This window comes from Trachurus japonicus, chromosome 8, assembly GCF_045865225.1.
Source record: "Trachurus japonicus isolate A0001 chromosome 8, Traja_1.0".
NCBI lineage: Eukaryota > Metazoa > Chordata > Actinopteri > Carangiformes > Carangidae > Trachurus > Trachurus japonicus.
Genome location: NC_140914.1, coordinates 18,767,699 through 18,795,057, shown reverse-complemented (window position 1 = coordinate 18,795,057; position 27,359 = coordinate 18,767,699). Strand labels below are relative to the sequence as shown.

General features: G+C 46.2%; 1 protein-coding gene across 1 annotated transcript in view; it reads right to left on the bottom strand.

Moving 5' to 3' along the window:
- Positions 1–335: 335 nt before the first annotated feature.
- The window catches only part of LOC146983057 (trinucleotide repeat-containing gene 6C protein-like), a 46,185-nt gene continuing 19,161 nt past the window's right edge, over positions 336–27,359 (bottom strand). The window contains 18 exon segments of the mRNA XM_085785600.1: positions 336–5,594; positions 6,050–6,189; positions 6,272–6,345; positions 7,455–7,673; positions 8,212–8,322; positions 8,685–8,834; positions 9,121–9,297; positions 9,513–9,677; positions 9,781–10,021; positions 10,143–10,226; positions 10,512–10,631; positions 10,886–11,035; positions 11,496–11,714; positions 11,852–11,929; positions 12,061–12,245; positions 12,853–13,062; positions 14,670–17,234; positions 25,527–25,880. Of these exon segments, the coding sequence (XP_085641726.1) occupies positions 5,207–5,594; positions 6,050–6,189; positions 6,272–6,345; positions 7,455–7,673; positions 8,212–8,322; positions 8,685–8,834; positions 9,121–9,297; positions 9,513–9,677; positions 9,781–10,021; positions 10,143–10,226; positions 10,512–10,631; positions 10,886–11,035; positions 11,496–11,714; positions 11,852–11,929; positions 12,061–12,245; positions 12,853–13,062; positions 14,670–17,234; positions 25,527–25,880 (5,630 nt within the window). The 3' untranslated portion in view covers positions 336–5,206.

Genomic DNA, 27,359 nt, shown 5'->3' with positions numbered 1-27,359 from the left:
ATCACGAGCTCTCATTCATATTTTTCACCTCACGCACTAAAACATTCATACAACATACAGTACAAGCAGCCTTGTGCAAACACTCAAATACAACAGATGTAAAATTTTGCCTTTATATCGATCTTTGTTTTCAACAACACTCGTATTTCAAATTTAATTCACTCTGAACCGATGTTATCAAAAATCTCTGAAGTGTATGAATGAGACAAAAAAAGAAAAAAAAAAAAAAACCACTACAAAAAGTGTTCACATTACATTATTGGCGCTTCTTTTGATTCAAGTATTTGTTTTCATTATTTTGTATTACTCTGATATGTTTATGATCTTGTTTTCTGGGAAAATACAATGTTGAGGAGGATACACAGGGTGAGGGCTGAAGCCAGGGCAGGGGAGGGGGACGGGCTTGGGCTAAGTGGAAAACAGAGAAATCTAGCCATATCCACACATACACCCATTATATACTCTTGGTTGTATGTCGTATATGAACTAGCATGTGCATATTCAACCCAGGCCTTTGTTTTTTTGTCTTTTTTTGTTTTGTTTTTAAAGAGATTTTCTAATTCAAACCTTTTCGAGGCCCCTGCCCCAGAACCCCTTCGTCTGATCCAAGACTGAGAAGCAAAACTTTTGCTCGAGCTCCAGTTGCCTTTGAGTTTTTTCTTTTTTTTCAGATTTTCCTTTTTTTTTCTTTTAGTAAAAAGGGAGAGCATCCGATTTCCAACACTAGACAGGTAGATGAGGGTGCAGGCGGTGGGCGTGGGAGGGGGCGGGACTCTCAGTGCTGGTGCTGCGCCAAGAAATCCAGGGCACATCTGAGACTCGACCTCCATCCCAGTCACCCATCCCCCTCCCCCGTCCCAGTCGACTCCCCACTTCAAACGGCAGTTCCTTGATTCAAGTCCAGTGTGGAGTAAATGCAGGTTTTCAGGAACAAACAAACAAACAAACGAACAAACACACAAACAACACAGGCAATAGTGATTGTTTTGTTGAATGACATGAGTCTTAAGCAACTCTGGAAGAGGGCGAATCCCCTGCGTTTTTAAGACTTGGTACCGAACTTGAGGTGTGTCCCTGTTTTTCTGCTGATACGTTGGGTTCCTGCTTGGACCCCGACCCCCCTCCCCTCCCCCAAAAAAGCCAGATGTGCAGAAAAAAAAGACCTGTTTTTATATATTTCGGCTCGCGCAACCTTCGGGTTGGAGGTCCAACAGCGACCTCCTGGATACAGCTTCCCCACGTGCGGGCCCAGAGAACGAGGCCCGACGGGGTGAGAAGGCGGCAGCTCGCAGAGACACAGAACACAGACATGTCAGCCTCAAAGTGCACAGCTGAAACAGACCTTTTTTTTGTAGTTTCTAGTTTTTGCGAAAAACAAAAAACAAAAAAAAACAAACCTTGATGATAAAGAAAAAGATAATGTTTTTGGTTTTTAAAGAGATGTACCCGATGTGACCCATAAACAGTGCACAGACACTTACAGGGACCACCCCACCCCCCCTTCCTCCTCCTCCTCCTCCTCCTCCTGCAGCCTGGTTCTCCACTACATCTCCTGTCTCCTGTTTGAGAAAGACCAGCAGCACCGTTCATCCGTCCTGCCCTTCTACTCCTCAAGCCTCGTAACAGCTAGAGCTTGTGGTGTACGCCCCTGCAGCAATAAAAAAGGAGCTGAAGTCTCGTCACACTAAAGATTAATCAGGATATGGCAAAGCAGAAGTAGATATTGGAAAGATCAGTTGGCACAAGACTGAAGAAATGACTCTGTTTGCCAACGACTAGTGCCTCCAGCAGGTCATTTAGTGTCATCTAGTAGCTCTGTCCACACAGTGGGAGACCAAACCCTTGAAAGAAAAAAAAAAGACTTTTCTCTGTCCCCTTCATTTTATCAAAGGGGAGGGTTTCAAGGGAAGCTGCCTGGTAGTAAAGGTTGAGAGATAAGTGAAGATTGGCAGATGTGGGCGATGGCTGTGATTTTTTCTAGATGGCTGTGAACGAACACCTCCTTTGTCTTTGCATAGAAATGGAAGGCTGTCTGCAGTTGAGGTGGTTTCTAAGCGTTAACTGAGTGCTCCCAGAGTTAAACATAAAGCACCAGTGTGAGTGAGGCGCATCAACATCATTAGAAAGTGTGTGTTATTACGAGACAACAACGTAGAGCAAGAGGTTTTGGTGCCCCAGGATGGACGGAGAGAGAAAGTCGGCTCACCATCCTGGAGAGAACCTTTTTGACTGAACGCCCTTTTCCCACTTGATTGGACTCTTCGAACTTCCCTGTCTGACTTCCATTGTAAAAGACCGCACCATCCACCGACCTTCCTTTTTTTTTTTCCTTTTTTCTACTGAGTATTTTGTATGGCCTTGCTGCGCGGCTGAGGCGTACCTCTAAACTACACACTGGTCCTGCCTCTAAGGCAGCGGGAGGGGCAGGAGAGAAGCTGAACACTGCATAAAGACCAATGTTAAAAAGCCATGAAATCATCGTCATCGTCAGAAAACAATCATCAACTATATCATCAATGATAAACAGCAACAATATCAGCAAACTTCTTACAATAATAAAATAAAAATGCACACTGGCAATTCCATAAATGAAACCAAGAAAAAAACAAACAAACAAACACATTAAATGCCTCCATCTCTGGCTAAAGTGATCCTTGCAGGAGAGAGACAGAGAGAGACTGGAAGTGGAGGTTGCTGAGGACAGACTCTGGCGCAGCAGTAGTAGTAAATTTAATACATGTGGGCCAGTTCTGAAAGAGCTGCTCATGGCCTGGAGGCCCGGTAGGGGGGTGGGGGTGAGGGCTAGGGGGGGCGGGTTGGGTTAGAGGAGTAAGGGGGGAAGCCAGTCTGTAGGGATCCGCAGGGAGGCAGCTAGTGAGGGGAGAGAGAGGGGAGGGGGAGGGGGGAAGGGGTGAGGGCTGCGCAGAGCGTGGCGCTCCGCAGCAGGCAGGCACTCAGTGGCCACACTATCACACAGGTTGGCAGGGCCTCCAATAGATAGAAAGAAGACGAAGAGAAAAACAAAAAAAACAGGATGAAAGAGATGGTGATCCTCCCTGCTGGACCCAGTAGAACATAAACACGTCGAGCGTTTTCGAGGACACCAAGGCTAAAGAATTTCAAAGTATGCAATGTAACAGTGATATTTACTTAGATAAAGAGGGTGAGTGCTTTGGGGTCTTTTTTTCCCTGCTGCACCCATCATCAGTTGAGTTAGTTCTTTCTTTGTATTTCCCTTCACTTTGCTACCATGTTTGACATCCTTCTTGGTCCCGTCGACTTGAGGGAAGAAGGACTGCAAAAAAAGAAAAGAAAAAAAATCTTCACATCCATGTTCAGTTAAAAATAAGTATACAGAGAAGCCACTAAGCAGATTGCTTTTTTGTCTTTTTTTTCAGTTTTTATTTGCCAGTGTTGCTTCTCCATTCTTCTATTCGTTGGCATTGAGGGTACGACGAGCTGCGATGCTCTTGCTAAGTGCTATGATAGACCACCTATTCACAAAAAAAAAAACTTTGCTTCATTCTCTTCTACCGATGCAAATTTGGGCCAAAAGGGTCATCTGGTCTTCTGGGGAGAAAAGAAAAGGGGGAAACAGGCTCCTCTCATTTTGGTTTGATGCCTTCTCATCAAGCACTCGCACACACACACGCACGCACACACACAGATACACACACACCTGTCCTTCCCTCCCCCTAAAACTAGTCACTGGCATAAGTGTGGAGAGTGAGCTGGCTGAAGAAGTGCTTTGTATCTATGTCCTTGAAGGTGGTTGAAGAAGACCAGCTTTCTACTCTCTTAAGCTCACACACTCTTGAGGGGGAGTGGGTTGAAGGGTAGTAGTGGCAGTTTGGGGGTGAAGGGAGGGGGTTACGGGGGGCAGATACAGTTTTTGCAGTTCAATCATTCCTTATAAGTCCTTTCTCTTTCTGAGAGAGGCCATGGTCGGGTGCTTGGACGGTAGAGTCTGTGGCTTATATTGCACGTCACTTGAAATGGTGTTTTGCGGGTGGAGTGGGTGGGTGGGTGGGGGTAAGGGTGGTGGTGGTGGTGGGGGGTCGGGGGAGTCGCTGAATACACACGGTTAGGAAACATTTACGACTTGAGGTTTTCCACTACATCAGTGAGAGGGTCAGAGACTGAGACCAAACTGCGAGTCGCCCCGCAGATGAGTTGAGGTGCATTGAAGTGTTTGTCTTTACAGTTCCATAGTAATAGCAGTGGTTCATTTTGTCGTCTGTCGCGTCCGTAACTGTGCACGCGACGACCCCCCCATCCCGCCCCGCCCCGCCCCGAAAAAGTATCCTCGCCACCAGTTAAGATTGACAGACACATTTGAATAATTTCATTTCTTAGCTTTGTTTGCAATGGTTCGAGAAGAAAAAAAAAAAAAAAGAAAAAAATAACCAACACTACAAAAATAAATGGCTTGAACAAGGCGAACAGAGTTGCATCATTCCCTTTGAGCGAACTGAGGAACTCAATCTGCTTGCAAAAAAATGCACTGAAGTTGTGAGCTGTGGTTGCTTGTGTCAAGCAGCAGCAGCATGTACTCTCCACTCAGGTTTCACTGGCTCAGAAATAAGGGTGTGCAAGTGTCCGTATGCTTCTTCACCAAGTACAGAGTGAGTGAGGATAGCAGGGCAGGAAAGAGGTTAAGGCTAATATTAGTGCTGAGAGAAACAAATGTCGCATCTGGACCAGCTGAAAGTTCGACAACCACTCTGATTGAAGGGTTTTTACTTTGGGAATGATGCCTTTTTTTCATGGATCTCTGAGGTGCAGTATGATTGCCTCAAAAGGCAAGAGAGGGATTACGCAAGTTTAAAGAAGAATGGCAGCTCGTCAATGTGTCAGTTTGACTAAAGTACATGTTTCACACGCCGAGTTCTCAAAACGTTCGTCTCTGTAAAAAGTTTCTCTTTCTTTTGTCGGATGAAAGACTTCTTCCTGTGTCTCCAAAAGAAAAAGCTGAACACTGTGACCAAAAAATCTCTCGCTGAGATTCACAAAAGAACTGCAACTGAAATGTCAATAAAAACAAAAAAAGGAGTAGAGGAGGCTGATGAGGGTGAGCAGCGAGGATGAAGCCTCGTCCTCCTCTCGTCTCTCCTTTTCACCGTCACGCCCAGGTTGATTATCTCCACATTGATTTGAAAAGGTTTTTGCTCCTGTTGCTGATGGTTTTTGCCTCGGCTCTTCGGTCCTACATGGACTCTCCGCTCAGCAGGTCCCCAGGCAGCAGTGTATTGATTGGAGTGGGACTCCCCATGACCCGCCCCTCCTCTCCGCTGGGGGGTCCCCACAGGCTAGAATACTGCTGCACGCCGCCCCAGAGCAACTCCCCGCCAGTCTTTGCTCCGCCTGATCCCAGGCCGCTGCTACTGCCGCTGCCGTTGTTGTTGTTCCAGTGGGGCGAGTGACCGATGGGGTGAGACGCTCCGGACCCGCTCCCGCCCATCCTCGACTGATTGGCGCCCGGAGTGGCCTGCCAGCTGGTCGTTGCGCCGAGCGACTGGCCCTGTGCAAAGAAGCGATTCACATCCTCCTCCCCGGCAAACTCTGCCAGGATGGTGGTGTTCCCGAGCACACACCTGGGTGGAGGATGGAGAACACGCAGATAAGCAGTGTTAGGCCACGTTACTTTCCCCCAAAACTAACTGAATAACTACATTGTAAAAGTAACTAATTGCCAGAAAAGTAACTATTGCGTTACTTTTTTATAAAATGCTCAAATATGTCAAATTACTTGGACTCGCCCCCTCTAACCCTCTAACCATAACCATAACCATAACCTCCCGTTCATCTGGAACTAACCAACTCACTCAGTATTCCTCCGCACAGGAAATACTGAGTGAGTTGGTTAGTTCCAGATAAACGGCTTTTTTCCAACTAGCTGATGGACTGAAAAAAATGTAACATACACCTTAATGGGTGTTTTATTTTGTGATGGGACTTCTTGAGTCAAGTAACGGCACCGTTATTCCCATCACTGTAGATGAGTAATGGTTAAAAAACTCCTAAACTACACTTCGATCAATACACGTACATGTGCAGGGACTTCTGAGCCTTGGCAGCTTCGTCCTTGGAGCTGTAGCGCACCACAGCGTTGCCCTGCGTCAGGTTGAGGTGGAATGTGATGAGGGGGCCGTGCTGCATGCACAGCGTACGCAGAGTTGAACCATCAATCTAAAGAAGAAAGAAAAGTGAACAGAGTGAGTGGAAAGAAACAGCAAAAAAACACTTAAAGGCTTAGAGAGTAAACGGTTACCTGTGGAGTGAGGTTCCTCAGGACCAGCCAGCTACTGGTTCTGGTGGAGCTGTCCGTGCTCCACGTGGTACCTGCTGCGTAAGACACAAAAAGGCAGCGATTTGTTAACACCTGCTCTGTGCTCGCTAAACTTGTTTCAACCCAAAATCAGTTACAAAGACTGAACGGGTGTTGTCGATTTCTACTGCAAGAAAAGGGGGAAAACCACCCAATGTCAGTTGACACTTCTTCAACCACAGTTGATCACACTAAGGTGTAGAGACAGTCCTGCCTGCACCAACTGGCTTGTGGTTGTGTGCCACATCAAAGTGTTACTGTACTATAGACGCCATAAACATACTCAGAGACTCATCATGTCTCCACCTATCTGAACTTCAGGCAGCTCACGTTTAACGGCACCATGAGAAACGTTTTAGCTATGCAACTAATTTTAGTTTCTAAACACTTACTCTCATGTCACATATTTCCACAAAAAAGGTCATGAATATTACTTTATATGTCTGGACGTGTCTTTGCTGCTGCCACATGGTCTGAAAAATTTCACAGTTGAAGGAGCGTTAAATCTCTTAACAGTTGTTGGGGAGCTCTGGTGGGCGAGAGGATAGAGCCCGTCTCATATCAGCATACTAAGTTGCTATGCAGGAGTTCACCGGTTGATCCCCCATTATCTCATCCCATTTCCTGTCTAGCTTCACTGCTTCTCTGAATAAAGACATAAAATGGGCAAAAAATAATTAAAAAGATCTGCTCACTCTCCCCTACAAAAACTATTGATTTATTTTAATCATTATGGGCACTCTACATTCAGAACACATGCCTCTTGTTGAAATTTCTTCTTACATTTCTCTTCTCACCTAGGGGTTTGAAGCTATTTCTTGCTACAACTATAAAATCAATCAATCTGGGATTTCAACAAAAACGGCAATTAACTTGATTGACTTGATTAACTTTTGGTATCTTCTTTATCTTCATACAAAAAGATTGTGAAAAGGTTTAAGTAGCTTTGAGGATGGAGCATAGATAGATTGTTCTGTCAATCCTATCATTTTTATCTGCATTTCTAAGATTAATAATGAGCCAGTTCTCATTATGAGCTCAGTCCCATCAGGCCACTGTTGCGAATACGAAGGGGAGCATAAAAATCTCAGTGCCTGGCTCTTAAAGATTTCACAACAAGACAAACCTGAGGTGTAAGAGCTGCTCCAGCCTTGGGCCAAACCCAGGGAGTTGCCTCCCCAGGTGGAGGAAGGCTTGGGGTTGGTGAGGCCAGGTGGGGGGCGGGAAGGAGCCGTGGAGCTGCTCCGGGGGCCCTGGGGGACTTTCCACAGCTCATGGGACAAAGAGGCCTGGCTGTGAGAAATGGGACCAGGAGACCAAGTAGATTTCATCTCTGACAGTTTACCTGGATGGAAAAGAGGGAAGGGAAGGTTGATCTGCAGATCTGAGTGACAGACACACAGCAGTCCTGAAGAACAAAGTGAGCACCTAAGTGCCTCAGTAGAAGAGTACAACGTTTTATCAAAGGATAACGATCATAAATAATCATTTGACTCCATAACTATGACAGTTTTTACTGTTCTTCAAACAGATAAAGTTCACTCTGTTCACTCTCTTTCCACCTGTCACAGTAAGTCCAGACAAAAACGAGCTACATCTTCTTCTACACCTCTCACACTCCCCATGCCACACACAAGAAAGAAGAAGAAATGGTAACACCACAGGGGAGATATGCACTGCATGAGAGGCTGAGCTGAAAGGGAGAGCGCTCAGATGAGGGTCATGTTTAATCAGGAACAGGGCAGAGGGAGAGAGTGGTTCTCCAGTGAATGGTTGACACTCTGGGTGTTAACGGTAACAGGAGGGACAGGATAATGTAAATTTGCAGTGATTGAGCCACTGCAATGTGGGGGTGGGGACGGGGTTATCGATAAACCATGTACCTGCATCGTCCGTCTCCGGGGACGACAGACTGAACGAGCTAGTGTAGGCACTGACTGGCCAATCAGTGGAGGGAGGCAGAGCCTCGTTCTGAGATGAAGTGGGAGAGGACCCTAAGCCGATGCCAGCAACACAAACAAATAGACAGACACAAACGAATAAGGAAAAATAGCAGAGAGAGAGAAAATGGAGTAAAGGAAAAATGCACAACAAATGATGATAGTAAGTCTATTAAGAAGAGAAGAGTATAATCTGGTAAATGACAGTGAACATAGAGGTAGTTAAAAGTAGGAAAAGCAAAAGAATAAGAAGCAGGTTCCTCTGGTGGCAGCAGATGCATGATACTCTCAGACAATTGGTCCACAGACGGACACAGTTTCAGTCTCTTTAAAACTGTGTGGGGAAGATATTTACTTTTGCTGTGTTTTGCTATACTGCTACTCATTCCTCTAAATTATTTACACCCTATCCTCACCTCCACTCCTGTCCCGCAGCAGGTAGCGGTTGACATCTTGGATGTTGGTGTTGATGGTGGGCCCACTGGGGACGCTGCCGGGGGTCATGTTGGGGTCCGTCTCCGGGTCGATATTCTGGAGGCCTTTCCAGGGCACACCAGGGCAGAACTCTGGGAGTCAAAATCAAAACGTTGGCAAATGTTTTTTGATTACTGTGAGGACATAATTACGTGCAATATATCCCATTTTTAGGGATTGATGATGATAGCGAATAGTTTCACAGCTGACTTTGACTTGATTGATTTTAACTTTCTGACAAATCAAATCAACAACAACTGTCAACTTCTCTAAACCCTGGTGTAACATTTAGAGTAATGAACATAGCAGAAGAAATGACTGCACAAGTATCAGCCAACATTTCTCACTAGAAAAACACAAGGTTGACAGTGATCTAACCTGGTGGCCAGTTGATATTGGTCCCATTGGCCATCTTTTCATTGGTGCTCTTGCCCTGTCCCCAGCTGTCTGGGGGGACCAGGGGGCTAGTGGGAGACTCTGAGCTGGACATCAGGTTGTAGGGACTGTAAGAGTCCTCCAGCTGAGGGGGCTTACCAGGGGGACCCAAACTGGAACCTGAAGACAAAAAAAGACAAACACACACAAAAATGTCACAGGATAATATGAGGAAAATGTGGGATATGTTTTGGATTTTTTTCTCCATTTGAATAAGCTGACAGTAAAGATCAATTTGGGAAAACCACTGTGTTATTTTGGTTTATTAGGTAAGATATTTCCATAGATAAAAACGTGTAATCTGTAATTACCCATGATTCCCTTTCTTTTCTCACCATGCTTGCCCAGGCTGGGCTCTAGAGGAGAGGAGCTCCCAGAGAGGCTTTCGATGGAGTTTGGGTGCGTCCACTGTGACAGACGTGATTGGGGCTGTGGAGGTTCCTTCATAGACAGACCCCCCACCTCCATGCAGTTTACATTCATGTTTGGATTCAGTCCAGCTGAAATGAACGACACAAGAGTGAGATGTTTCTGAACAGGACTACAACTATTAGTGCAGCATTACTTGTTCGCGGTTCCAAGAGCAAGGTTGGTGCTACTTACAGAGAGAGTAGGGGCTGTAGGCGTTGGGAGATGACTGCGGCTCTTTGGTCTGCAGGTCAGGGAGGCCTGGAGCCTGGGGGTGACCTGGAAACGAATCCAGGCTGGATTTGGCCCCACCAGGATGCAGGCCAGAGTGGGAGGGAGGTGGCTGCTGTTGCTGCTGCTTCATCAGCAGGGCCTGGGCCAGCTGACGCTGGTGCTGTTGGATCTGCTGCTGCATGTTATTGATTGTACGTGCAACCTGGGGTGACATCACAAAGGAGACACATTTAGAATCTGTACTGTGCAGGTGTTGCTTCAAAAAAACTGAAATAAACCATTGGACAATTGTTCACTCACTGAAGGTTAAGAGGAAAACTTACTTGCTGCTCTTGTTGTCGAATGGGGCCAGAAACGTTGCGCTGCGCCTGCAACATCTGCTGCTGAATTTGTAAACGCTGGTATGCCTGTGTGTCAGGTAGAAGCACAGTTTCAGTGTCAAGAGATGTGCGTCTGTACTCCAGCATGTATATTTCAACAGTAATCAAAATAATGATAATTAAGACAGAGTGTGTAATAAAACGGCTTACTCTAAATATAGTAAAAACATTACATGCATGTTCTTAATGCATTCGGGATATTTTGTGGGTTTGAGATCAAAGATATTTACCATGTGCACTCCACTCCCAGAAATAATTACAGATCTATATAATGAATAAAACCTAGAACAGATCAGACTGAGTGAGGCTCACCAGTTGCAGCTGGTAAAGTTGATTCAGAAGGGTCATATGTTGAGGGTTTATTGGTGAGGTTAAAAGTGCAGGATTCAGACCAATGTTTTTTGCTGCAAACTGTAAGAGCTGTGCTTGAACCTGTGGACCAGATTAAAAGCACCATGTTTGAACAAACTTCAAATGTAAAGGTAGACATGTTTGTGTTTGGTGTAAATTTAATGAGACCTATACTGATACATAATACATGCGAAACTTGTACCAGAGATGTCTTTTTTTCTACTGTTGCCTGGTAAAAGATTCATCACTGCATACATTAAAACACTTTGCCTGCTTATCTGTTTGCACGTGAAGTAAGAATTGAGGCCACGTGTGCATCTGTCATGCGTGTATACCTGAGGGGAGAGAAACTGAGGCACTTGAGCACGTAGACTAGGCTGAGAGGAGCTGAGAGGCGGCACTGGCGGCTGAGGAGGTGGCTGCGGCTGCTGCATGGTTCGGGCTTGTGCTGCTCCACCTCCACCAAACATTCCACTCTGCATCTGCTGGACAAAGGAAGAGTGAAAAGAAACAGGCCGTCAGCTGCTGCTTCTGTAAAACACACAGGCTCCTTCGTGTCCTGCAAATGTCTCACCATCAATTATCTACATTCATGGCGTAGAAAGGTATTTGAAACATATTCATGTAAAACTGCTACAAACTACTTCTGATGATGGTGTTTCAAAATAAGTGTGTTAAGTGATGCAATTGATAGACATGAAAAAAAGAGGTGGGATAAAGGTTTAAATGTGTTGCATCTTTCCGTGCACAAAAAGCATGCACTCCCGTCCCAGACAATGTCTCTTCAGACTGGGCATCTATCTTAGAGTCACTATTTATCAAATAATGGACCCAGTGAGGCATTACTATATTTCATACACAGCATATAGTGCATTCCTGCATCAAAATCCAAAACTATTTCATTCATGGTACATTTTTATGTCAATTGATAAGCGAGTGGTTCACCTTATCCATGAAGGGCAAGCGGGGGTCTGCTGAGGGGTCTTTGGAAAGAAGCGGAGGCCGAGGGCAGCTCATGGGCTTGTTGATGAGCCCGTTGTTGTAGTCGTGGCCGGCTATCCCCATCCCCCGCTTGTCCAGCTCCGTCTTCTTCTCCAGCAGGGCACTCATGGCCTGGTCCAGGTTCATGTTGTTGCTCTTCAGAGCCTCCTCTGCTGGATCCCTCTGGAGAACGAACCAAAAAGGTTTGGAGATGAGAAGCCGATGGCAGAGTGTAGTGTCACACATTCAAACCTTTAAACGAGTAATGTTACAACGACAGCAGCGCAGCAGTTTAGCAGTGTAGTGTAAATTAAACTCACAGGGAAGCCCATGTCTGTCAGCTGTTTGATGAGACGATTCATGATCCAGGCATCTTCCTGCTTCCCTGGAACCTTAACCTGGGGGAGACGATGATGGAAAATTATTGCTACCATAATAACTCACTCAGATTATAATGAAAATGTAGTATGGAATTGTCTGCAGAGGAAAGAGGGAACATTAAATGTGTAATTTGCCCAGCTTCACACACCTTCTGGGGGCACTTTTTAGATGCATTGCCCCAAGAGTTACAGGAAGAGTTGCTCTCCTGGGAGGCAGTGTTGTTCCACATGTCTCCCTCCTCAGCATCCCACTGGCTCCCCGACAGGCTCAACTCCTCACCTCCACCTCCACCTCCACCTCCACCTCCCCATCCGTCTTGCATAGGTTTGGGGGCTGAGAAACACACAAGAGATGTTGAATGCCAAACAGTGTCAAAGACAATACATACATAGGTTTACTTCTGTTCTGGCACGTGTTTCTATGATTATTATGATGTTGGAATAAACTTTTAAAGTACACATGCTACTGATAAACTCATGCTATATAGCAACAATAAAACCTCAACTGCATGACTTTTGAATATTGCACTCTTAAACTGAATTCAATTGAAATGTGTCTGTCGTTTTGCATCCACGTGGCTCGAGTTCAAGTAAGTTATCAAGCAGGTGGTTGTCCTCCTGTCTCATGTTTCAAAATAAGAAAAGACCTCCCCCTTACAACATAATACTGAAAAAAGAAAATGAAAGTGACAAAAATGTGTCTTATATGAGACAGCCACTAGGGGTCAGTGTGGATTTCTGTGTGAAATCTCACACACTCCTAGTCCTTGTGCCATATTGATGTCCTTGACTTGACTCACCGGAGACAATCTTTTAACTTTTTTTTAAATCAGTGGAGCACCCATGTGTTGTCATTACTCCTCAAAAGGTATACACACTTAGTAAAGAGTAACGGATAAAAAAAATATATATATAAAAAAGCATGAGGTTAAGCTATTTACCAGGTTTGCAGGGTGCAGTCGTCATTGTTGGGTTGCCTCTGCCATAGCTGTCTGGGTTATTGTCTCCCCAGCCTCCACAGCTCCCAGTTGGTTTGCCCCAGGCAGATGTCCCGTTATCTACACTGACCGGAGCGGGTGCAGGTTCCCCCCAAGAGCTCTCTGGGTTCCCCCCAAGAGGTTTTGTGTGGGAGTTGGGTATATCTCCCCAACCTTGAGGAGGACAGGAATAACGTTCTGTCAAAAAATACCATAAACCAATATCTTACATATACCTCATGATCTCAATGCTGTGTGGATACAATCAAGTTAATATGATTCATGGCATGGTGTTTCATTTAACTAATCTTCTCATTAGATACCAGAAAGCAATATTATGAGAGAAAATCTGGACATTTTGTTTGATGACATTGACTAGAAATATCAGGAAAAATTAACATTGACTTTTACCATTTCAAAGTATAATGTTATGCTGCTTTCTAAGTTGTGTGATGAATTAACTAGCCATTCAAATCTAAATGGCAAAGAATGAATCAATGGGTCACACTGTTTGAGCTGGCTCAGCAAACTTAACAGTGTGTTCTGCTAAAGCTCACTTCAAAATTTATTTCACAAAGACAGAGTCTTTATTTGTTTTTGTTTCATTTCTTGCTAAATAACTCCCAGAATTACAGACACTTTGGCTATTTGATATCTGATTAGTTGTTTCCTATTTGTTGATGTAAACTTCAGGTCTGTCTGTGCCTCTGGTAATCACCGTCACCAGGTTTATCCTTCTCTTTTGGAGTGTGAAATGCCAGTCGTGCAGGGACACAGAGGCCTGGGCTTGGCTTAGCAGGATGGCTGACAGAGGGAGGAGATGCCCATTTAAGAATTGGCACAGCCTGGTCTCTTTTGGCATGAGAGACACGGTGCTGTCTCCGAGCTTGTTGCAGTGCCAGGCTCAGCTTAGCTCTCGCTCCAGGGAGAGGTCAAGTCCTAAAGGCTGCTCCAAAATTATATCATAAAATTCAACCTTATTGTATGACAGGGCTAAGTAGTGATCTAAACATGGACTACTGGAACAAACAAAAAAAACTGTCTTTTCCTGCCATTTCTTACCCTTAGTAATAAATAGCATCTGTTTTTAACCCACTACTGCACAACAGCCAGCAAAGGCTTATGTAGAGTCAGCATGCAGGGTCAGAAGAGGGACAGCAGGGGGCGTCTGAACCCTCTCACTTCTTAGGGGCTTGCTCCACCTCCTCCCTTCAACTACTGACAGATGGTGGCTCCCATATAATCACACATTTCCGATCCTTCTCAAACTGCTTGTGGTGAATCGCTATTTTCACAAGGCACTTTGTAAACAGCATTCTTGTGCTTCCTTTGGGCATGTGAGGTTTCCAGGGTGACCCACCACAGACGTGCCCCGGTGTTGTGAAATGTGAGGAGCCTCATGGAGGGACAGGCCTGGCACTGCTCAACTCATTTGGATAATTGATTAGATGTAAATCCAAAGGGGCAAACTAGGTCAAGATTTTACCTTTAAGTGGATCAACAGCTTGAAGCTTAACAGTGCAATGTGCTAACAACCTCACCAGCTCTCATATTTGACACCTTTACTTTGAACAGTGGAAAAGGAACAATTAAAAATGTAAGTAATATATTTTACAATAGGTTATATTTCAATAAAAAGTAACTGATATCATATTTAAAACACGAGTATGTCATTTGTATGTATACTATAAATTGAATGCACTTACTCCTGCTCTATTACACATTACAATATCAGAACATTACATATGTTCATATTATTTGGTTTGTTTACGTTATCTTACCTTGAGCAATGAGGGGAGCCCTGTTGTGAGGCGGCCCTGGCTGGTGTTGCACCACAGGCTCCATGGGCCCACTGGTGGGACCTGGGTTTTGGGAGTTTTGGCTGTGGTTCTGTAAAGGTGCTGGCGGCCCATGATAGGGGTGATTGTGAGAGTGGGGATGGTTGTTGTTGTTGTTGTTGGGGCCTGGGGGATTACTGCCTCCAGTGGTAACTTTAGCCTGGGACATGCCTGGATTGTTCCTGTCCCACAGGTTGACCGTCTTATTGTAGGTGCCGGGGTCGCCCCAAGCTGAGGTCCCATCGTCTATCTCCATTTTACGTCGGATCGAAGGCGGGGAGGGCTCTTCCCAGCCTGTGGGCTCAGCAGAGGACTCCTTCTTTCTGCCACTCCAACTTGCACCTTGCCTCACTGAGCCTGAGCCGCCCCAGGAGCCCATGTCCCCTGCTCCACCACTACAACTGGGCCCCTCCTGGGGTTGGGGCTTGCCACCCCAACCTTGAGGAGGGCCACTGGGACGCTGGGACACCTGGGGCTCTGACCAGCCACCGTTTCCTCCTCCAGCTCCAGATTTCCCCGATCCTGCAGGAGGCATTCCCCAGCCTCGAGGGTTTTCCTTCCAGCCTCCTCCTCCTCCTCCTCCTCCTCCTCCTTCTCGTACTCCTCCTCCTTCTCCCTCCCAGGCAGGGTTGGAGGGACTCTTCTTCGTCTCCTCTGGTTCTCTCCACTCTCCTGTGTTATTGCTCCCTCCACTATTGCCCCAGCTGTGGGATGCTTTGGGTTGCTCTCCCCAGCCCTGGGATGATGTCTTGTTGACATGAGAATCATCCCAACCGCTCGACTTCTCCTCTCCCCAGGACTGACCACCGTTCTTGGGTACGCTGGTGGTGGGGCCTGCTGTTGGATGGTTCCCCCATCCAGCGGGGCCACTTGGGGGCTTTATGTTGTTGGGTGGCTCTCCCCAACCAGAGCTGGGCTGGTTGGTAGCTGCTATGCTTCCACCCCAACCTGAAGCTCCCTGAGAACCAGGCACATCATTTTTACTCCCAGAGTCAGTCTGTCTCTGAGGGGGGCCCATGTTAGTGTTGGAGGGCCCCTGGGCATCACTTGGTGTGGACGGGCCAGAGCCCCATGATTCATTGCCTGCACCATTCTTACGTTTAGCATCCTCCATATCCCAGGAGGTGTGCTGGCGAACGGGGGTCTGTCCCCAGCCAGTGTTACACAGCACCCTGGGGTCCAGATCCTGGGCGGGCAGCAGAGGGGCTGCATTATTATCTCTGGATGGGCGATCTCTGTGTGGGTGTCCCTCCATGCTGTCGCTGCTGCCTTCACTGGCACCAGCTGTGCTCACAGCTCTGCCCCAAGGACTAGCCTGTGGGTCCTGGGGAGGGGAGCTCGGGGCGTCCCAGCCTCCCGGGGCTTCTTCAGTGTGCTGTTTGCCCCAGTCTCCACCAGACTGGTCGCCCCAACCTCCAGAGTTTCCTGCTCCGCCTCCTCCTTTGCTCCAGCCAGAGTCCCAGCCGGATGCTTCCTTTGATGAAGGTGGCTTTGAGTCTCCACTGTTACCCCACACTGAGCTGCTGTCCTCTCCATTGACCTGTGGGACCCCTGGTGGGGGCTGCCCCATGGAGCCCAAGCCTACAGATGCGTTGCCCCAACTGGGCAAGCTGCGGATGGGACTGGGGGGTTCCTGCTTATTAGTGTGATTTGGTCCATCAGTTTTAAGGTTCTGAGGTTCTGAACTGAAAGACACATTCGTGGACGGGGAGGGGTGCGCCTCTGACGTGTCAGAAGTCATTATACTACCCCAGGCGCTGCCAATCCCCGAGGAGTTGCTGTTAGTGTTGGCTCCAGTACAGGTGCTGGTCTGGGCTGATTGGGGGCCAGGCGGATTACAGAGGTTGGGTGTAGTTTGAGGAGGTGAAATGGTGTTGGCTCCCCCTGAGCTGCCTCCCCCTGTGCCACCCCCATCGTGCCCCAGCATGGGCCAAGCAGATGGGTTGGCATTAGGGTTTAGGTTCAAGTTAAAGTTGGTGGTTGAGGATGATGAAGAGGAGCCCCAGCCCCGGCTGCCTGCTCCTCCCACTGGACTGTCACTTTTCCCTTCATTCCCCACTGAGGACTGAGGGGGGCAATGGGAGGGTCCAGGCCCAGAGCCCCAGCTGCGATTGGCTGCAACCTGGCTAGAGAGCATGTTGGTTCCAGTATGATTGGCAGGGCTGGGCCCACTGTTGGCCTTGCTGCTAAGGTGATTGGCAGGAAAGTGGCCTGTCTGGCTGTTGGCCCCCGTGGCCATACTCACTGTACTGCAACTACTACTAGTACTGGTGCTGCTGCTGGTCAAGCGACCAGGGTCAGTATCCAAAGGGCATCCTCCTGGAGGGGCCTGGCTCTGGCTGAGGGTGATAGAGGGCCAAGCCTCTGTATCCTTCTCGTCAATGATCAGTTGATCCCAACCACTGAGACTGGTGGAAGATGCAGCACTTGTGGTACTCCTGTTGGCTGGCAGGTGTCCCCAGAGGGGATTATCATACTTGGCTCCCTGGCCGCTTTGTGGGGGCAGTTCTGTGTGAGAAACAGATAGAATAGGATATGAGCATGAGCAAGAGGATGAGTGAGGAGAGGTATAAGTCATGTACGTCATCATCACTCCCACATATGCTTAGTAAGGTTGAAATACCATGGCAACACGTAAGGTGTCTACTTATTTGTACAGAGACTTCACAAGATGCTTTCTTAATGAAAATAAACCACCCACGCTGAAAGTGCAAACACGGATGAGAATGACTAATACGATAAAAGAGGGAGCTTTAATTAGAAAATAAATACAATATTTATGCACTTTATTCCAAAACTGCTTTCACACATGCGCTGCATCTCTAAGCATATCTAGGCGTTATTTGAAGGAAATGTATTTGTTAATGCAAACAGCATGACCAGAAACTAGACTGTCTTTACCCTATCAACTCCCTGGTACAAAGTCTGTGTGATGTCGGAGTGAACAGAGCCGGCCATCATGAGACAAGCACAAAACTATCAGAACACAAACATCAATGAGTGAAGAGGAAGGGCCATTAACACAAATGTCGATAAAAATGTGTGACTAGAGAAACAGGATTATGATTATTAAGTGCTACTCGAACACCACCGCTTGTTCAGAGGTCACCAGAATTTCAAAGATACGATGACTTAAAACCAATGCTCTCCACTTACTTAAAATAGGAAGAAATGCACAAGACAGACGACAATACAATGGAAAGCATATGTACCAGCAAAATAAGGAAGTCGTAGAGTGAGCTACAGAGGACAGTGCCCCCTCTTTGTTTTGTTATTTGTGATGCCTGTAATCTCAAAACAATTATTGCTAAAACTGAAACTGCATCTCTGTTTAAATGTTCATTTCACACATCCATAAAGCTATTTTAAGGTCATCACAGCAGATATTACTCAAACTAAAACTTCTTGTGCTGTTCTATTTCTGTCTGCAAATATAACAAATGAAACTTGAACACTAAAATCGAAAACAGAATATTGATATTTCAGTTCATGCAAAACCCGAGATAATAGTAAATGTTTTTTTTTCTGAATTGAATGTTTAGTAAATGGAGTTCAAATTAACCACATGCAAAATCTAGTTATCACTAAACAATGCTTTTTAAATGAAAGGCCCAAATGAGATCAGCGCTGCATCCTCCTAATAGATTATCCCAAGAATCCCCATATATGGCAACCACATTAGAGGATGTAATCAGTGATAAAGACAACGTTTACCACTGAGTCATCCTTGATGTCTGACCTCCTAACCACTATAGTTATGACCTCTGCTTGACATCAAGCAAAAATACTCTGCACTAGCCCTGGGCAACCCGTCTTCTCTCCGACACGTCAGCCTCCATCTGCCTGTGCAACTGCTCTGACGACTCAAAGAAATGCTTTGAGTTTCTCGTGAGCTCCCTGCTGTTCCTGTGTGCATGTGCATAGTTTTCATATAGCGTTGAGCCCAGTTGCAGATCACGACTGCTGCACTGATCAACCTGGCACCACCACATTGCCCATTTCTGCCATCACTCCTGCTGCAGCTGCTGTTGTTGTTGTTGTTTAGGGTTTCTTCACATGCACGCTTGTGTAGTCTGCATGCACCGACTCTGCCTGCATCACAACTACATGAAGAAAGTGACAGCGTTTGCGTACCTCCCCATTTTCAAGCTTAGTTCACTGCTTGCAACTAAAGCAGAGAGAGAGAGAGAGAGAGAGAGGAGGCAGTCAGAAAGCAAGGGGGGTGGGGGGGGCACTGTGTTTCTGACACACAGCGCTGTCGTTCTGTAGTCACTCTACTGAGAAGTGCAGGACCGCCATTTTCTCAGTCCTGAACTAGAGCCAAAAAGGCTCTGAGCTACCGTCTGAATCTCCACAATCACTGCTTTAATAGCAAGCATGTCTCACCGACGATAATAAACACAACACGCAACAACTCCACACTTGCATGCTTGCATTGCACTGTTGCTGCAGCTTTAATGTTTTTAAAGTGCTCGTCCGCACGGTGTGTAAATACAAGCCGCCAAAACAAAACAGAAGAGGCAGACAAGAGAGAAAAACAGGGAGATTGAAGAAGAAAGCAGGGTGTGAAATACCTGTGGAGAGGTGCCTCCCAACCATCCTGTAAAGAGCTAGGTTTTGTGCGACGCAGCGACCATCCTTGTCTCAATATGTCTGCTCGGCTCGCCAAGCTTCTGAGGCTCATTTCTGAAATGCTGCCAAGAAGTTGCACAGCTCTTGCGCGGCATGAGACAACCCCCCCCTCCCTTCCTTCCTCACCCCTCATGCTCTGTCCCTCCCACCAACATTGCTTTGGCTGGGTTTCTCCTCTTCTATCTATTGCCTCCCTCTGGCTTTATTTATATCATGCTCTATTCCTATCCTGACGAAGGATATTCTCTCTCTCTCGCTCTCTTTGGAAAAGCACTGAAAGAGGGCTAGTTGGGGGAGGGGAGAGGATGAGGAGGGCTTGGTTAACAGCTGAGCGATAATGTGTAGAGACTTTCATTATGCACTCATGAGGTAAAACAAAACAAAAGCGGGGCTCTTCAAACCCCTCCCTCCATCCTAACATTTCAACCTTTCAAAACTGTCACTAAATATTTAGCCAAGACCACTCCATCCGCAATTAGTACTGCCGCCCACAATGGAAAGCCTCATGAATAGCTGTGGCAGGCGAGAGAGAGAGAGAGCAAAACCTCACAAAAGCTTGCTGCACCCCCCTCCGGTGCTGGAATGGCAATTTTTTCAGACATGCACGTGTTCATGTATGAACAGTCGAATCATCGGATCACGCATGATGACAAAAGCCTGTTTTTTGTCTAAACTACAGGCTGGGGAAAGCAGTGATGATCGAAAGCTGTAGCACCAAGTTTTGGACACACAGCTGTATCCTTATGGGTGATTATTGGGCACAGTGTCAGGGCAAGCTCATATGGATCTGATCACAGTGAATGATTAGGGTTCCGGTCTGAAACCTGGCACTGACGCTACAAGGAAAAGACTTTCAATTTGAGAGATAACAGAGGGAGAGGGGCATTAGGCCTAATAGAAGGTAAAGAGGGAGGAGGATAGAGGGCAGCTTGGCAGCAAAAGAAAAAAAAGGGCAGCAGTTGCCTGGATCAAGGCTGGTATTGTTTACAAATGATCCCAGTGCCCACCCAACAACACAATAAGTCAATGTTTGGTGGAGAACAGAGTCCCTTTATGGCTGACGCTCAGCCCCCCGTGCCTCTCCACTGTGAGGAACTAACACGCGGTGAGGTCATGCCATGCTGCTAGATGTCCACTTGCTCCTTCGTGTGTTGAAACACACACAGTGTCAACACTGCACTCATGCAAACAAGGAACACACTACGACTTTTCTGAATGCTCAAATCAGCTGGCAAACGTTTTTCGTTTATATAGCAGGTAGAAATGCATGCATGCCATGCACTACATGTAGGGTGGGTGTGGGTGTTGGGTTGACTGGGAGGTCGGGGCGGTGGGGGCTGTAAGGTGAGCAGCAATGAAAGTACAAAGAAAGTCAGGAGAGGAAATGAAGAATGGAGATGGAGGCTGATGGATGGAAGGAGAAGTAATGTAGGAGAGCTGTGTGGGCCTCAGCTGGACGGATCCTGGCTTAATGAAGTCCCAGAGGGGCAGAGAGACTGGATGGTACAGAGCTGACAATGCACGCTGCCAGGCAGATGAACGAGCTCCCTGATGGGCACGCACACACACACGGACATGAAATACACCTATCAGCAATGCGCTTCCTCTGTATTTAATGTTTGCACATTCCCATTGTTTTTTGTATTTGGTGCACCTAACAGCACATACGTACATACCGTACGAGGATAACATCAGCCAAAGCTCCATATACCATGCATCCATTTTTGAAAAATTAATTTTCTGTTATGACTGAACATGGTTAATCTTTTGTCCTACTAATTTACTAGTAATAATAGCGGAGTGCAATCCACTTTCAGATATATTAACTATGTCATGAATAAGTTCAGAACTGACACAAAAGGTGTCCTAATTGATTAATCATTTTAGTAATCTTTCAAGTAAATATGTGTGCATTTAATGCTTCCCTTAATAATAAACTGAAAATTAGATAGTTGAAAACAATCATAAATCACATCAACAACAATGGATCAGCTAGTTGAGAAAATTATCACCACTAATAATAATAATAATCTTCTAATAACTCAGCACTAGCAATAATAATCAAAGTATTTTTGTGATATTTTATTATAGAGTGAGTGTTAACAATGTTTTCAATGTTGAATAGAGGGTCTAAGGACAGAGGATGTTGTTACGATGCCATGTAAAGCCCTTTGAGACAAACTGTTTGTAAAAACGGGCTATACAAATAAAATTGCCTTGCCTTGCCTTGCCTTGCCTTGAATAATGAGTCTATCTTCAGTAATATCAAACCTCTATTAAAAAAAAAAGTCTGAAGATGTATTCCAACTGGTAAATAAACAGGTTACTAACACAGGCATCTATTTACATTAACAATAATACAAGTAGGTACTAGTTAAAATTCCTGTAGTCTCTATGAAATTTCACTAGATCTATTTTCTGCTCTGTGTGCTTGAGTTCAAGTCCACATAACCGACTCATTTTTGCGTCACAGCGATTTAAGGTCTGGATGAGGCAGGGTCAGGGCAGCCCCACTTCCTGACATGACAAAGTGCAACAGGAGACGGTGCCAGCTGCCATCAACCACATGCAGGACCAGGGGAGTTTTTGTAGGCCAAGCACACAACTAACACTCAGTAGCTTTTTGTAACTGCTACTGCTGGGAATATGCCGGAGTGGCACGGCTAAGTTTGGTGGACCGTATTCATTTGGGAAACAAAACGGGAATGAAACGGACAGTACATATGCACGAAATCGTGTTCCACATGGATGGTGTCTTTGCAGCTGCCTACCTATTCATGCAGCGTTATTATCACAGCACTATCTCAAGGGGAAAAGACTAAGAGAGGGACAAAACACAGTTTTAAAAAAAAAAGAAAAAGAAGAGAGGTGCACATCTAAGACATCTGGCCATCATGTTTGCCTGTGAGTATCCTCTTTCTCCTCCTCCTCTAAAGGATAAACCAGGTCAAGGGCTTTCTCCAGCATGCCAGTCTTAAAATAGCTAGCTCTCTCACGCCTCCTCCACATGAAAGGGCCTTGGGATATGGATTGTTAGCCAAGCAAAAGCCAACACTGGGAGAGGGCTATAATAATGGGGAGATTGACACACATGCATATAGTATGTGCGGGCTGACTAATCTCGGCCGCCCTGGGGCCAATGAGGGTGTCTGTTAGCTGTGGTGTTGGTACAGCGGAGGTGGAGGAGGTGAACACACGTGCATCCGAGAACAACAAGCATAGCAGAGAAAGTTGGTGCAGCAGATGCACAGAGCAAGCAGGGCGAGATAGGAAAAAAAAAAAAAGTGCGAGCGCTGAACACTTGTGGTTAACAGAGAGCTGATGTTTAATCACATCACAAGACGTCCCAGTCCTCTTTGAGGGGATTCCCAAGGCTCTTTTACAGCATCAGCAGCAGACTTAAAGAGCACATCAAGTCTAGCCAGCGTACTCCATCTCTCTCTGTGTTCTCCACCAGACAACCTATTAGCACATTAGCTGCACTGTTCTTCCACTTGATGAGACCTGCTTGCATTAAGATGCTTTTTTGTTGGTGTCGGCTTCTGTTGTGTTTAGCAAGTACAGCCATTGCTGCTATAAAAAAAAAAAAAAAACTTGACTATTCATTTATGGGCTGCAACAGGGTAGTGTTAAATGCTAAAAAGAGTAGCTATAAATATTGCGTTATATCACCAACAATTACAGGACTACAAAGTAATTGATCATTTTACAATCAAACTAAACAGATTGCTGAGTTTGTTATTTACACACAAAATCCAATAAATGTACTTAATTTGAGAAAACACCTGTGCTCTCAAAACTGGATTTCCCTATGTCTTTTTGTACGTCTCACACCCCCAGTGGTTTTACAGCAGAGTGACACTGTGCATGTCAAGCTGACCGGTGACACATGTAGCTAAGACTGCAGAGGAAGAGTGTGTTTGTGTTTACATAATTACACATGCATACATATTGCATGCATATGGACACACAGGCCACATTTAACGGCCCCATTTTTCAAGAGAGCCGACATGTGACCGAGTAATGAGAGACGGGGTGAGACGAGGTGGAGAGAGAGAGAGAGAGAGAGCGGATGGAGAGAAGAGGGAGAGTGGAGCAAATGAATGCAGCTAGTGTGCTCCTACCGTTAGCTATGGTCACGAAATGAAAGCAGGCACGGGGACGATTGTATCAGCAGACCAGGCTGCACGGAGAGAGCGGTGGGGTTGGGATTACCTGTGGTTGGATGAAACTAAGATGTAAGCTTTTTAAACTGAGAGATGACACGGTTAAAGAGTCACAGGAAGAATTTAAAAAGAGGAGGTTCCCGGGTTTCCGTTAATGTCTTTTTCTTTTATTGTTAGAGGTTTTTTTTTGTCTGTATAGGTATCCTATGAAACCTTCCCCCTGGACTTGTATCTGACTTTGTCTGGAAGGTCCTGCTGTCTGTTTGTCTTAATGTAATCAGTAAGTTCAAAGACGCACAGAAAGCAAAGCCAAGCAGAGCGGGCCTGCCAAAGAGGGGCGGAGAGAAGCAGCAGCTTTTACCGTAAGCCATGAGTCACTTCAGCCCACAGTACTGGATCGCTGCCATGCTCGCTCTCTCTCCTCCCTTCGTTCTTTCCTTCTCACTCTCTTTCTTTCCTTCTCACTCTCTTTCTATCAGTTCCAGGTCAGGCCCAGTGAGGTGCCCAGCCAACGAGCTCGCTCCATATCGCCCCTCCTCCGAAAAACAGGAAATACTGGAGGGCTGGTCTGCAAAGCTTTAGGAGGTGGTGATGATGGTGATGATGATGATGAGAGGAAGAGGAGGAGATAAAGACAGGATAAACATCTCATCTCTATGGAGATAGAGCTGCATTCAAACAGCATCACAAAGGTTGGACGATGCTCAGACATAAACGTCTGGTCAAATTTGTTCTCCCTCCTAGACTACGGCAAGCGCCAAGTGCCTTAAAAAGAATTTTAATCATCATCATCATCAAAGAGCAAATGGTACTTTATTATGAGACAACAGACCTTTGCCACGTAGAAATATATGAGAACCTGGTTTATTGTGACACGCAGAGCTCCAGGAAGGAAAACACACACACACACACACACATACAGAGATAGCCAGCTGTGTTTACTCTGCATCCTCTACCCCTGTTCTCCTCTATCCCCACTTCGAATTCCCAGCCAGGCAGAGGCAGAATGAAAATAAACAACAGTCAGCTCAGCAGCACCGGTGATGCAAGTGCCTTTGCGCCACTCTACAGGTGCAACACACAGTTACCACCACAGTGGCAGGAACACAAAAAAAACAAGAGTATACATAGCCAGTGGTACTCCAGAAGGCCAGTGCCAATATGTACAACCACTCCTGGAATAAATCAAACAGCTGTGTGTATTCAAAAATAGTATTTGCAAATACTATTCTCACATTTTCTTTGAATTGAGCTGCCTGATGCCAATGCAGACATTACAGGATGCCCCTCATTCATTTTACAATTGGACTGGATTTCTGCAGGTTGACTGAGGTGGGTTTTAAAGAGGATCTGATACCTGAAGGATCGAGGATCTGGCATCAGGTAACTGGTCTAGATTTCTGGCATGGCAGAAATGTTGGTCTTGCAGGCTGAACAGTTGCATAGTCTGATGATAAGCTGTACTTAGCTGGTGCTACCATTACCAGAGAAGTATTTTGCATGTGACTGAAACTGTAGATGTGTGAGACTGCTGTGATGGAAATCAAAATTCACTGCAAAACTGTCTGCATCACAAAGTAACTTCCTTCCTCTGTTTTTGTCAACATTGCTGAGGTCATGTTGTCTTGTTTGAACTAAAACTCTATTGCAATTGTCACTCGAAAAAACCGACTGGGTCTCCCCCATCTTTATTTCCAGTGCGAGCAGCGTGTGTCAAACAGCTGACCTCTACAGTCAAAACATTAAAGGTGTAGTTGCTTCTGCAAAGAAAGCCTGACAACACACAAGATTAATAAGAGTGCACAATGTTCACCCTTTGCTATTGTCTTCCGTTCTCCAATCCGTTTTAATCAATATAAGTAATCCACAATAACTTCAACTCTCCTGGAGCGACCCCCCACTGCCACATCTACCACCTAGCGTTGTCTACCAACACCTTTTGCAGAAAGAAAGAAACAGGGAATACGAGACAGTGACTCTGCAACAGTGTGTCGAGGCTGACCTGTGGAGGAAGAGGAGCAGGAGGGAGAGGAGTGTATCGCTACAGCTGCTGCTGCTGCTGCTGCAGGTTCAGTAGAGCAGGGACGTCCTGTGGCGGCGAGAGGCAGGGTCCCAGAGGGCAGAGGCTGGCCCCTCTTCAACAGCTGCTTGTGCTCCTGCTGGCGGAAGCGAGGGGGCACCTCTCTGGGCGGGTAGCGCTGCTGGAGCAGAGTCGGGGGCTGCTGTGCTGCTGTCTGTGGCTGACCTCCGGAGGGGGCGCGCTTGCCATTGCCACTGCTTGGGAGCACAGACGGGACGGTGCTGGGGTTGATGGGGGGAAGAGGAGGGGTGGGGTCGAGCTTGGCAGAGTCTGGCACTGTGAAAGGGGGAGGATAGGTGGGGGGGGGCAAGTAATAGGGAAGCAGAAATTAAGGGATGGAGGGTGGGGGAGGGGGTACAGGAGCATTAGGCAAAAGCAGAGTTGTTGAGCGCACATTGATGCCAAAACAATTGCCCAACTAGCTAATGACTGACTGGTAAAAGTCATTAAGGCACTTGGCACAAAAAATAAATCAAAGGCCCTAGAGCTGTGCGATATTACGATATATATCGTAGTACGATATAAAAACGTCTACCGTACGAAAGAGCCGTCTATCGTTTAAATCGTAATTTTAACTACATTAATCAGAGAGGGCTCTAATTGCAGCACCTCGCCACTACTTTGCGGCGGCATTTACGTCACCCGCGACTTTACGGCACTGGCACTGCAGCATGCACAGGAGGAGAGATGGATGCAAACAACAACATGGAGGGGGCGGTGAGTTCGGAGGAAAGTTTGGAGGACAGACCTGTTGAGAATGCAGGGGGAAACGAGCCAGAGGAGGAACTGATACCAAAAAAAGGGAACCGAAGTTCTGTCGCTTGGCTTTGGTTTGGATTTAAAAAGAATGACACCGACCAGAGCACGGTAATTTGTAAAATATGCCGCCAGCAAGTGATTACGAGGGACTCGAACACTACAAACCTCTTCTATCATTTAAAAACACGGCATGAAAAACAGTACAACGACAGCTTGAAAGTCCGACCTAACCCAGAACCGCGCAGTGAAAAAGAAAAGAAAAAAGACAACCAAACAGGCCTGAAAGAGGCATTCGCCAAAGGCACCCCCTATACAAAGCAGTCCGAAGGCACTGCGAAATCACAGAGGCAATCTCTAAATTCTTATGTCTTGACATGGCCCCTGTGTACACTGTGGAAAAGAAGGGCTTCCGAGCAATGGTCAAAACCCTTGACCCCAGGTATAATATGCCGGATCGTAAACACTTCAGTCATGTCGAGTTGCCCCGCTTGTATGAAGAATGCCGTGCTAAAGTTCAAGAGGAACTTAAACATGTAGAATATTATGCATTGACGACCGACCTGTGGACGAGCAGAGTCACACAGCCGTATATGAGCCTTACGGTTCATTACATCAACAGTGAGTGGGTACTAAGTAGCAGGTGCCTACAGACGAGCTATTTCCCCGAAGACCACACGGGAGTGATGATAGCCACAGCCCTAAGAGAAGCACTTGAGTCCTGGGAGCTCCATGAAGATAGGCTCATCTGTGTGACCACAGATAATGCAACCAATAACATCAGTGCACTGCAGCTGAACGAGTGGAACAGACTACAGTGCTTTGGGCACCGCCTGCAGCTGGCCATAGGTGAGTGGAGTTCAATATCATTCAGTTAATATTATATGCTTTGAAATGTTTGTGTAATTACCTGCTCGACTGTCGACTGTTAAAACATGTTTATATATATATATATATATATATATATATATATATATATATATATATATATATATATAT